The sequence below is a fragment of the Staurois parvus genome, unplaced genomic scaffold (genome assembly GCF_062004578.1).
Source record: "Staurois parvus isolate SC_StPar_1 unplaced genomic scaffold, SC_StPar_1.0 ptg001059l, whole genome shotgun sequence".
Classification (NCBI taxonomy): Eukaryota; Metazoa; Chordata; class Amphibia; order Anura; family Ranidae; genus Staurois; species Staurois parvus.
The window spans coordinates 21624-34680 of NW_028318855.1; the positions used below are offsets into that span (position 1 = coordinate 21624).

The 13057-nt window shown below is 50.5% G+C and overlaps 1 protein-coding gene across 4 annotated transcripts in view; it reads right to left on the reverse strand.

The window, feature by feature from the left end:
- The window catches only part of LOC149440691 (uncharacterized), a 101527-nt gene that overhangs the window by 21507 nt on the left and 66963 nt on the right, over nucleotides 1–13057 (reverse strand). For all 4 annotated transcript variants that reach the window (XM_089658238.1, XM_089658236.1, XM_089658235.1 and 1 more), the window contains 3 exons: nucleotides 5498–5634; nucleotides 5354–5416; nucleotides 1413–1544 (listed from right to left, as the gene is read on the reverse strand). In XM_089658238.1, coding sequence (XP_089514364.1) covers nucleotides 1413–1544; nucleotides 5354–5416; nucleotides 5498–5634 — 332 coding nt within the window. The remainder of the gene's footprint in view (nucleotides 1–1412; nucleotides 1545–5353; nucleotides 5417–5497; nucleotides 5635–13057) is intronic.

Here is a 13057-nt window from a genome sequence, read left to right on the forward strand (position 1 = left end):
CAAAGATGGGGCACAATTCCTCCCACTGACACCAAAGATGGGGCACAATTCCTCCCACTGACACCAAAGATGGGGCACTATTCCTCTCACTGACACCAACAATGGGGCACTATTCCTCTCACTGACACCAACGATGGGGCACAATTCCTCCCACTGACACCAAAGATGGGGCACGATTCCTCCCACTGACACCAACGATGGGGCATAATTCCTCCCCCTGGCACCAACTATTTCTCCCCAATACCAAAGATGTGACATTGTTTACCCCCATTGGGCACAGCCGCCCCCCCCCCGAAGTCTGAAGGACTGTAAACTGGCCCTTTCCTTGGCAAGTTTGGAGATCCCCGCACTATAACGTTCACACAAACCAATCAATATTCACTGATTGCCATTTATTTTCTTACCAAAGACATGGAGCAGAATACATTTGATACATTTGTGCTTTTTCTATTTATAATGACATGCGCTCTACTGACGCGTTTCGGCCACACCATACAAGTGTTTTTGCAGAAGCTTTTATGAACTTTATGTCTTCTAGATGAGGGGTTGGAACATGGAGCCACGTGTGGGACTTCCATGGAGTTCACTGCGCAGTGCAGAGGAGTCCTGACCGAACACCCGCGTATCCTGAGCGGGTCGATCGGGTATTTATGACATTACTTCTTTGTAAGAACCAAGCCCACCCTTCCGTCATGGCCCCCAGTGGCAGCAGCCCACCTTTCCGTCATGGCCCCCGGTGGCAGCAGCCCACCCTTCCATCATGGCCCCCGGTAGGCAGCAGCCCACCCTTCCGTCATGGCCCTCGGTAGGCAGCAGCCCACCCTTCCGTCATGGCCCCCGGTTGGCAGCAGCCCAGCCTTCTTTCATGGCCCCCCGGTGGCAGCAGCCCACCCTTCCTTCATGGCCTCCGGTCACAGCAGCCCACCCTTCCGTCAAGGCCCCCGGTGGCAGCAGCCCACCCTTCCGTCAAGGCCCCCGGTGGCAGCAGCCCACCCTTCCGTCATGGCCTCTGGTCTCAGCATCCCACCCTTCCATCATGGCCTCCGGTCTCAGCATCCCACCCTTCCTTCATGGCCCCCGGTGGCAGCAGCCCACCCTTCCATCATGGTCCCCGGTCACAGCAGCCCACCCTTCCATCACGGCCCCCGGTGGCAGCATCCCACCCTTCCGTCATGACCCCCGGTGGCAGCAGCCCACCCTTCCTTCATGGTCCCCGGTGGCAGCAGCCCACCCTTCCTTCATGGTTCCCAGTCACAGCAGCCCACCCTTCTCTCATGGCCCCCAGTCACAGCAGCCCACCCTTCTGTCATGGCCCCCGGTCGCAGCATTAAGTGGAATTCTACAGAAGAGCAGCGGTTGGACTTTGTATGGTGTCAGCCGGCCCTGACAATTACTGCGTGATGAGACTTTACCTTTATTCCCAGGCTCTTCCTGTCGGAGAAGCTACAAATACTGCCGTCATCATCACTGTCCCCCGGCAGGTCCAGCTCCTCCGACCTCCGATGGGCTTTCAGCTCCTGCCGCTGGATGTACTTTGCAATCTCCTAATGGAAAACATATGAGAGGATTACTGCAGGAGGTATCGGGCATCCAATCACAACGCACCTAACATTTGCCCATTGTTGTAGTTCACCAGTGTATCCTGGGAAAGAAATCAAAGGAAGAAGGGGGGAAAGGGGGGAGGGGGAAGGGGGGAAAGGGGGGAGGGGGAAGGGGGGAAAGGGGGGATAAGGGGGAAAGGGAGAGGGAGAAGGGGGGGGGAAAGGGGGGAAGGGGGGAGAGGGGGAAGGGGGGAAGGGGGGAAAGGGGGAAGGGAGAGGGGGAAAGGGGGAAAGGGGGAAGGGAGAGGGGGAGGGGGGAGGGGGGAAGGGAGGGGGGAAGGGAGGGAGGGAGGGAGGGAGGGGGGAAGGGGAGGGGGGAAAGGGAGGGGGGAAAGGGAGGGGGGAAAGGGAGGGGGAAGGGAGGGGGGAAAGGGAGGGGGGAAGGGAGGGGGGAAAGGGAGGGGGGGAAGGGAGGGAGGGGGGGAAGGGAGGGAGGGGAGGGAGGGGGGGAAGGGAGGGAGGGGAGGGAGGGGGGGAAGGGAGGGAGGGGAGGGAGGGGGGAAAGGGAGGGAGGGGAGGGAGGGGGGGAAGGGAGGGAGGGGAGGGAGGGGGGGAAGGGAGGGAGGGGGGGAAGGGAGGGAGGGGAGGGAGGAAGGGAAGAAGGCAGGAAGGGAGAGGGGGGAAGGTTCAGCAGGCATTGCCTGAGATTCAATCCATCTATGGGAAGACTATACTGAAGTTGATCCATCAATTTAGTTCCGTACAACCAGCCTGTGAGATTTTTTTCATGTGATCTCTAAATGTGTTGTTGGGGGAATCAAAAATGTTCTTTCCTTCCATCCATGGTGGAAGGAAGGACAATTGCATAATCTATGGGTTGCTTTACATCCTACATGTTCTAGGGGGAGGGTGGAACCCAATACTTGAGACCATAAACTTAAAAAATGTTCTACCTGAGCCACCTCAAGATGGTGGAACTAATCATCAGAGCGCAGTTCTGGGGTCAATTTCAGAGAAGGAGAGGCTGAAGGACAGTCTTGGTCTGTAGCTCATTAGGATCATGGTGGGAAATTACCTTTAGATGAACTGGAGCCAGTCAGAGGAACAGAAAACGGTGTCCCGGTGGAGGTGAAAGGAAGAAAACTCCAAAAAGGGGAAGTGAAAAGGGAAGTCTGGAGCCAAATCATTCTTTTATCTCTATGCAAATCCAGCCAGGGTTCCTTGCAGATAACACCTCTAGTTCAGACACTTACTTCACAGAGGTGATGGCCACAAGGAATTCCATCTTGCGAGTCAGAGTAGAGACTGGAAGTCCCCAATGCATTCAGCTGGCAGTTTCCAAAGTGCAGAAAGAACCAAATTTAGATAACAGAGCCTCTGCCAACTGTTTCCTCAACAGGTCATCTAAGTATCTCACAATGGGAATACCTCAAGAGCACAGCAGGGCCAATATTGGGGCTAGGACCTTGGTGAACACCAAAGACAGGATAATGAAGGGCAAGGCCGAGCAACAGCAAGAATGTAGGAATCGGTGTGCTGGAGAGATACATGTCCTTGATGTCCACAGCAGCTAGAAAGTCTCCTTGATGTCACAGATAGCCAATTTGGTAGATTCCATGCAAAGTTTCTGGGTTCGAAAGAAGACAAACAGAGCTTTGAGATCTACGATGTGACAGATATCCCATAAGGGATCTCAAACAGGTTTGCTAAAGGTTAACAGGCAGGAGTAAATCCCATACCCGCTACTGGGACCTGCAGATGCATCTTTTACTGGAATGGTGCCTTGGTATGGTTGGATACTACCGGGTCCACAGTGAGGGTAGTCTACTTCTGCACAAAATTCTCACGAAATACTGGGGGGAATAAAGAGTTTATCAGGATTCATCTACTCTTCATATAAAAGGAGTTTTAATAACCCCAGACTGGAAAGTGCCCTGGCAGAAGCAACAGGCTGATCCTCTGGTTTCACAGTGGTATAATCTGCACAGTAAATGCTGCAACAGTCCCCTTTAATTTGGGGGTAACATCAGTAAACGGTAGTTCTTCAGAGGTAATTTTATCAGTTAAGGACTGGAACGACTCAGAATAAGTCTCTGCGGCCAATGGACTGTAAGCTGCTAAGGCTGCAGGAAAGTCAGATCTAGAATCTGCAGGAGAGAGCATGGTAGTGTGATTGTGGCCCTCTGCGATCAGCGTCAGCAAATAACCAGGTGACTTGGGCCATTAAGTCTGAACCTAAGCAGAAAGGACAGAAGAAAAGGCCACACCTGGTGGATCCAAAGAGGACTCCAAGGATGGGATCATTTCAAGGAGCAGAGGGCAACATGACTCTGGGCTGCAGATGCTGGCACCATCAGTAGGCACACTGCAAGCAGCCCCAGAGCCATTAGGGTGATAGCTGGGGGCTACTAAAACATAGGGACTGTCCTTTCTGTGTCTATAAGTAGACATGTTGTGACCACATTGCGTTAAGGGAACGTATGGGCTCAAGGTAGAGGCCACAGGTACTCACAAAACCTGGACAGCTGGTACCTAGCAAGTGAAAGGCAGATGACGAAAGGGGACACCTGGGTCGAATTGTAGGTTGAAGCACCAATGTGGCTGTTTGAGAGCAGAAGCAGGAAGATGCTTCCTTACTATATGGTGGAAAAGAGCACGGACAGCGTGCTCAGGACACTCCACCCAGAGGATGTTGTCAGCACTCAGTCCCACACTGCAAACCCCTTCTGCAGTAGAACCCGGCTGGAAGGAATAACCGTGTCCATCTACTAATGTATATGTGGAAGCTCCTGGTGCTCATTATGACCAGCCTGCCCACTAAGTAAGCTGAAGCACTTCCAGCAGCTCTGGACCTGCAAAGTAGGAAAGAGTCTGGAAAGTGTCCCACACATAACCCAGCGCCCAAAGGTCACTTCCAGGCTATCCCTGCGATGTCCAGTCCAGTGTGGTCAGTACGTGGTACTCCAAGAGCCAGGCTGAGGATGACCACATTGGACAGCTTCAATCATGGAGACATGCAGTAGTAGAAAGGTAAAGAAGAGTCTTGGCTGAAGAAAAGTTGAAGAAGAAAACAAAAGTACTAGCAAAAGAGCAGAGCTGAAGAAAAGATGTCCAATCCTCCTAGGACATTAGCCAAGCAGGCGGTGGAAGGGGTTATCCTGGGCTGGCCTACAGGCTGGTTTCCAGTGTCTTTCCAGTGTGCTTGTTGGCGGTGGTGTAACCTGAAAGCTAAACCCTCCTGTGTCCCTCATATTTCTCAGTCTCAGCAAACTTTGGTTTGTCAGACTCTTTGTAGGTTGATCAAGCTATGCAATGCACACCCAAGAAACAGAACCAGTCCTCCAACATGCAGCCTTCCGTGTAGTCCTTCTTCTTGCGTGTGCACTGCATAGCTTGATCTTCACGTGTCCCTCAAAGGATGAAAGAAAAGAAATATATCACCACTGTAGGCCAGGACTTCCAGCAGTCATGAACCTTTTATAAATCCAGTTTCCTGCTATACATTTCAAATTTAGTACACAAAATGGAGATTTCCACCAAACCACAAAAACTTCCAATAAGATTGGAATCGCTCTGATCAAACCAGGCCTTAAAGTCCCAAATGGCTTTCCACAAAACTGGTTTAGATTGCTCAGTTTCTGGCAGATACAATCATATTTGCAATTTCCATTCGCAAAATGTTTGGTTCAAATGAGCTAAAATGACCATATAAATAGCCGATTCGTGGAAGGTTGCACAATCCGAGTGCGGTCATCCTAAAACGCAACCACGACCAAGGCCTGGATCATTTGTAACGATAAAATGGTTCTTACTTCATCCTGTGCGACCTGAGCTGCCCGGAAGTCCTCGTGCTGATCCCGCCGTTTCAGTTCTGCCTGTAGAAGATATTGAAAGTAAAGGAAGTCAATGACTGGTTTCTCGGGAAGGGATTGGTTGGATGAAGTACGTTCACTTACTACGCGTTTCTCCTCTTCTTCCTGCAGTCGGCGAGCCAGTTCTTCATCCTGCAAGAGCTGGTCGGAGCTCTGGACATGCAGTTCAGCCATTTTCCAGTGCAGGGGGTCCATGTCGAAGCCTGGCCTGGTCTCCTCACCTTGTTGGGCACAAAATACGGAAGATGAGGTCATGTGTATGCTTAGATTGGTTTCTTAGTATATTCCAGGGTGAGCAAAATGATATGCAATTCAAGAGAGAGTCAGAAGAAAGTAGAATCCGGCTGGGAATTTCATCAACCTAGACTTCAGATAAAGGTTTTCCGATTCATCAACCAGCTAAACCTGTGGCTACCTCGTAGGCTCCTACCACACTAGTGAAGGTTCCCCCATCCCCCCTTGATCACCTTGCAGAGGGAACGGTGAAACAAGGTTTGCAAACAACCAGGAGGTGACGTCGGCACGTCCTGACGCCGTATTTTTTTCTAAAATCGCTAAACGGAAGTTTTTGGACCTTTGGACTGGAAATGTGAGCCGCATGTTGTGACGCGGCTCTATTCACTTGGCAGGCAGTGAAAAGCATTGTGATTGCTGCAATGTGTACTCATCGGAGTAGCACCATGTCTGTTTGTAGGTGGGTGTCCAGGGGCTGGTAATCCCCCCCCCCCCCAGAACCACTACCTGTTTATACCATCCCTGGCCACCCGTGTGAAAGGATCCTAACCTGTATATAACAATCAGAACATTACTTTATGTTTTCATCATTCCAAACTCTTATTACTTCCTGTGACATCATTTTGTTGCATCTTGCTTGGACAGCTGCTGGGAATTTAGTTCCTTTTGACTTAGGTTTGTCACCAGAACTAAAACTCCAATATGTTAAATAAATCTCCCTAAACACATATGCTAATACACATATAATGAACCCAAACAATCATAAAATAAATCCCAAAAATAACCACTACATATAAACAAAATTAAAATACAAAAATATATATAAAATATTATCCAAATTGTAAGTCACCCGTGTCCAAAAAATATATAGATATAAAAATAAAGTCACTCCAAAAACTTTGTGTCCAAAAATATGCAACTTATCAGATCCTTTGGTATCGAGCCCCTCCAATGGCTCCCAAAAGGAAAGAATGTACCTAAAAAGAAAGAAAACTCATATAGTGCATTAATAGATTCAATATCATACCCATATACCATGCACTATATGAGTTTTCTTTCTTTTGAGGTACATTCTTTCCTTTTGGGTAAGCTACTTATATGTCATAAATTGTGCAATAGGGAGATCTCCCAGACATAATTCACAACTCTGTTCCTCTTCTGATATATATCAAATGCTTCAGGTGGATCTCCACTCTCAAGCCCATCTACCATGGATGGGCGCTGAGCCCGTCTACCATGGCTGGGAGCTGAGTCCGTCTACCATGGCTGGGAGCTGAGTCCGTCTACCATGGCAGGGCGCTGAGCTCGCCTACCATGGCTGGGCGCTGAGCTCGCCTACCTTGGCCGGGCGCTGAGCTCGCCTACCTTGGCCGGGCGCTGAGCTCGCCTACCTTGGCCGGGCGCTGAGCTCGCCTACCTTGGGTGGGCGCTGAGCTCGCCTACCTTGGGTGGGCGCTGAGCCCGCCTAGCTTGGCCGGCCGCTGAGCCCGCCTAGCTTGGCCGGCCGCTGAGCCCGCCTAGCTTGGCCGGCCGCTGCGCCCGCCTAGCTTGGCCGGCCGCTGCGCCCGCCTAGCTTGGCCGGCCGCTGCGCCCGCCTAGCTTGGCCGGCCGCTGAGCCCGCCTAGCTTGGCCGGCCGCTGAGCCCGCCTAGCTTGGCCGGCCGCTGAGCCCGTCTAGCTTGGCCGGCCGCTGAGCCCGTCTAGCTTGGCCGGCCGCTGAGCCCGTCTAGCTTGGCCGGCCGCTGAGCCCGTCTAGCTTGGCCGGCCGCTGAGCCCGTCTAGCTTGGCCGGCCGCTGAGCCCGTCTAGCTTGGCCGGCCGCTGAGCCCGTCTAGCTTGGCCGGCCGCTGAGCCCGTCTAGCTTGGCCGGCCGCTGAGCCCGTCTAGCTTTGTGTCTAAAAATATGCAACTTATCAGATCCTTTGGTATCGAGCCCCTCCAATGGCTCCCGAAAGGAAAGAATGTACCTCAAAAGAAAGAAAACTCATATAGTGCATTAACTTAATAGATTCAATATCATACCCATACACCATGCACTATGTGAGTTTTCTTTCTTTTGAGGTACATTCTTTCCTTTTGGGAGCCATTGGAGGGGCTCGATACCAAAGGATCTGATAGGTTGCATATTTTTGGACACAAAGTTTTTGGAGTGACTTTATTTTTATATCTATATATTTTTTGGACACGGGTGACTTACAATTTGGATAATATTTTTGATATTTTTTATATATTTCTTTGTATTTTAATTATTTTGTTTATATGTATTGGTTATTTTTGGGATTTATTTTATGATTGTTTGGGTTCATTATATGTGTTTAGGGATATTTATTTAACATATTGGAGTATTAGTGCTGGTTTGCACTTTCAAGGGTGAAAGTTAGATCTTATATGTTAGAGGGTATAGTTTATAGTATATTTATTTGGTTGATACCGTAGTTATAGATTTGTTATGCCACCAGCACTACATCTCCCAGGAGCCCTTACACCACACACAGTGCATAGAAAGGGGCTCTCAGGAGTCGTGCAGAAATGCTTTGCTGGAAGAGAAGTCAATCGCTGCATTTGGAAAGGGACGTCAATTGGGGTGGTTGGTGTTCAGCAGGCAAGGCTGGGAATGCCGGCTGGGATTTGAGTACAGCAGAGGCACCACGTTGTCAGGAACACGGTGAAATTCTGGCAGATCAGCAAGTATGGTTTTGTATAAAACATCAAACAGCGCAAATAAAATACAATAAATAATAAAAAAATCATCAAAAAAAAAAAAAAAAACAACTTATAATAGATAAAAATTTTAAAAATATAATTTTTATATAAATTAAATAGAATAGTCCCACTCCAAATTATTAGGATGAATAAGGTGAGTAAAATACAGTGGAAATATATATATATGAAATATATATAAAATACAGTCCTTATCCAAAGGACCCTTGACAAGGACTTTTCAACTGTATTTTACTCACCTTATTCATCCTAATAATTTGGAGTGGGACTATTCTATTTAATTTATATAAAATTTATATTTTTTTAATTTTTATGTATTATTTTTTTTGGATTATTTATTTTTTTATTATTTATTGTATTTTATTTGCGCTGTTTGAGGATTTATGTTTTTTTGGTGTTCACACTGGTGAGCAGCAGCATTTATTTAGGTATTATTTCACGTTTTTTTGGCGCTGGTGATTTTTTGTATATACGTATGGTTTTGTACTTGCAGTCTTTTTAAGGGGATAAACAAAGTGAAATCTGCATGTAATGTAGGATTGTACTGCAATTATTTCTTCCATTTTTGCCCAGATATCTGTAGCCGATCTGACATTATTATTATTATACAGTATTTATAAAGCGCCAATAGTTGGCTCAGCGCTGTACATTACAAAGGGGGACAGAACATGTGACAGAACAATACCAATACAATGCGAAACATGAGGGGATTGAGGGCCCTGCTCTTTGGAGCTTACAATCTAGGAGGGGGGGATGGTGGTACAGGAGGAGATAGCTGTGGGGGATGGAGTGGTAGGAAGAGTGGAGGAGATCGGCAGGTTAGCAGGGGGCGGGGTAGGCTTCCCTGAAGAGATGGGTTTTCAGGGTGCGCCTAAAGGAGAGGAGAGTAGGTGATAATCTGATGGGTTGGGGCAGGGAGTTCCAGAGGATGGGTGACACCCTGGAGAAGTCCTGGAGGCGGTCATGGGAGGAGGAGACCAGGGAACTAGAGAGAAGGAGGTCTTGTGAGGAGCGGAGTGTGCGTGTTGGGTGGTACTTGGATATTAGGTCAGTGATGTAGTTCGGGGCAGTATGGTGGACGGCTTTGTACGTCAGTGTTAGGATTTTGAATTTGATCCGTTGCGCAATCGGAAGCCAGTGGAGGGATTGGCAGAGGGGGGTGGCGGACACTGAGTGGAGGGATTGGCAGAGGGGGGTGGAGGACACCGAGTGGAGGCCAGTGGAGGGATTGGCAGAGGGGGGTGGAGGACACTGAATGGAGGCCAGTGGAGGGATTGGCAGAGGGGGGTGGAGGACACTGAATGGAGGCCAGTGGAGGGATTGGCAGAGAGGGGTGGAGGACACTGAATGGAGGCCAGTGGAGGGATTGGCAGAGGGAGGTGGAGGACACTGAGTGGAGGCCAGTGGAGGGATTGGCAGAGGGGGGTGGAGGACACTGAATGGAGGCCAGTGGAGGGATTGGCAGAGGGGGGTGGAGGACACTGAGTGGAGGCCAGTGGAGGGATTGGCAGAGAGGGGTGGAGGACACTGAGTGAAGGCCAGTGGAGGGATTGGCAGAGGGGGGTGGCGGATACAGAGCGGTTGGAAAGGTGAATGAGTCTGGCAGCCGTATTCAGGATCGACTGAAGCGGGGATAGCCAGTGGCGAGGCATAGGGTGTTATGCCAGAAACTGAACCCTCAAAAACCATGAACCCCCCCCCCCCGTCCTGGCACAAGGCGAACACTTAGGTGACAACTATCTAATACACCTTTTTTTTTTTTTTTAGAAGTCAGCTTTGTCTCCGAGGATTCACGCTTTACTGAGCGCCAAAATGAAAAAAAAACAAAAAATTCACCTCCTTTACTCCCCGGAGCGGATTTGTGCAAATAAACGGAGCTGGAAAACCCGTCATTTGGTACAATAATAGAATGTGACTTTTATGATATACTTTCCTTTTCAATGATGGTCTTCATGCTATCAGATTGCTCCGTCATTTGATGACTCCTTTATAAAAATCCCACGGGGATTTCTCTTCCTGATTTTGATCAAAGAAAAGTCCCTGGACTATCGCAATGAGAAGACTGAGCACCATTGTGAGGCAGACAATGCTTGTTATTATGAGGACAAAACAAGGAATTAAATAGTATTTACACCCAAGTGTGATATATTGGGTATCACTGGGTTGGGTCAGCTACTTCTATGTCATAAATTGTGCAATAGAGAGATCTCCCACAAATAATCCCCAACTCTGTTCCTCTTCTGATGAATATCAAATGCTTCAGGTGGATCTACATTCTGAAGCCCGTCTACCACGGCTAAGTGCTGGGCTCGTCTACCAGGGCTGGGCGCTGGGCCCGTCTACCAGGGCTGGGCGCTGGGCCCGTCTACCAGGGCTGGGCGCTGGGCCCGTCTACCAGGGCTGGGCGCTGGGCCCGTCTACCAGGGCTGGGCGCTGGGCCCGTCTACCAGGGCTGGGCGCTGGGCCCGTCTACCAGGGCTGGGCCCATCTACCAGGGCTGGGCGCTGGGCCCGTTTACCAGGGCTGGGCGCTGGGCCCGTTTACCAGGGCTGGGCGCTGGGCCCGTCTACCAGGGCTGGGCGCTGGGCCCGTCTACCAGGGCTGGGCGCTGGGCCCGTCTACCAGGGCTGGGCGCTGGGCCCGTCCACCAGGGCTGGGCGCTAGGCCCGTCCACCAGGGCAAAGTGCTGGGCCCGTCCACCAGGGCAAAGTGCTGGGCCCGTCCACCAGGGCAAAGTGCTGGGCCTGTCTACCATGGCTGACGGGCCTAATGCCCAGCCGTGGTAGACGGGCCTAATGCCCAGCCGTGGTAGACGGGCCTAATGCCCAGCCGTGGTAGACGGGCCTAATGCCCAGCCGTGGTAGACGGGCCTAATGCCCAGCCGTGGTAGACGGGCCTAATGCCCAGCCGTGGTAGACGGGCCTAATGCCCAGCCGTGGTAGACGGGCCTAATGCCCAGCCGTGGTAGACGGGCCTAATGCCCAGCCGTGGTAGACGGGCCCAACGCCCAGCCGTGGTAGACGGGCCCAACGCCCAGCCGTGGTAAAGGGGCCCAACGCCCAGCCGTGGTAAAGGGGCCCAACGCCCAGCCGTGGTAAAGGGGCCCAACGCCCAGCCGTGGTAAAGGGGCCCAACGCCCAGCCGTGGTAAAGGGGCCCAACGCCCAGCCGTGGTAAAGGGGCCCAACGCCCAGCTGTGGTAAAGGGGCCCAACGCCCAGCCGTGGTAAAGGGGCCCAACGCCCAGCCGTGGTAAACGGGCCCAACGCCCAGCCGTGGTAAACGGGCCCAACGCCCAGCCGTGGTAAACGGGCCCAACGCCCAGCCGTGGTAAACGGGCCCAACGCCCAGCCGTGGTAAACGGGCCCAACGCCCAGCCGTGGTAAAATCTTCGATTTTTAACATGACTTTACACAGCTAACCCCCCCCCCCCCCCAGTGTGCATGAGGACTAAATGAGGGAAAATCTGCTAACTCCCATCGTCCAATCACTTGCAAGCAGTTTTTTATTTTCCTTGCCTGTGATTGAGGATTCTTTGCAAAGAGCTACTTGATCCAAGTTACTAAGATCTGGAGCAACTGCACTTGCAGAGCGCAATACGTCCCCCAACCCCCATCGTCAGAAAGTCCAAACCAGCACCACCACCGGTCCTATCTGGTAGCAGTATGACGTCAAAAGATGTCATTCTGTCATCAGCTTGATTATATTTTATATCTCTGGAACAGCAAAAAGAAAACCATAAACGTTTATCGCATATATCACATAAAATCACACATTTTTCTGCAATCAGATCATGGAATGGAGGAACAATCCCCGATAACGCGAGTTAAAATCGATTTCTGTACTTTGATTTCTGGTTCAATAATGCAGAGAATCCGGTTTCAATTGTTTTGTTTTTTTTATTATTCAGAGATGCAGATCCATCTACCCAGCAATACTCCCAAGCAGACTATATCGAGAAAAACAAAACGGCGGGCGCACCGGCCTTGCGCATTATCTATATAAGTGTGTTTAATAAAACACGCAGCACGAATTGGACAGAGTGGCCCCTTATGATGGGCCCTAATTATATATACTTTTGTCAGCAGAATATCTGCTTTTTATATTCAATAAACACACTTTTAAAGATAATGCAAAAGGCCGGTGTGCCCGCCGTTTTGTGTTTCTCTATTTAGTACTTTTGGACTCCCTGGTCCTTTGAGGGCAGCAAGGCCTGCATCTCCTAGATTGTAAGCTCCCAGGATCAGCCCCTCCCTCTTAGATTGTAAGCTCCCAGGATCAGGTCCCTCCCTCTTAGATTGTAAGCTCCCAGGATCAGGTCCCTCCCTCTTAGATTGTAAGATCCGAGGATCAGCCACTCCCTCTTAGATTGTAAACTCCCAGGGTCAGCCCCTCCCTCTTAGATTGTAAGTTCCGAGGATCAGCCACTCCCTCTTAGATTGTAAACTCCCAGGATCAGGCCCTCCCTCTTAGATTGTAAGCTCCGAGAATCAGCCCCTCCCTCTTAGATTGTAAACTCCCAGGATCAGCCCCTCCCTCTTAGATTGTAAGCTCCCAGGATCAGGTCCCTCCCTCTTAGACTGTAAGCTCCCAGGATCAGCCCCTCCCTCTTAGATTGTAAGCTCCCAGGATCAGCTTCTCCCTCTTAGATTGTAAGCTCCCAGGATCAGGTCCCTCCCTCTTAGATTGTAAG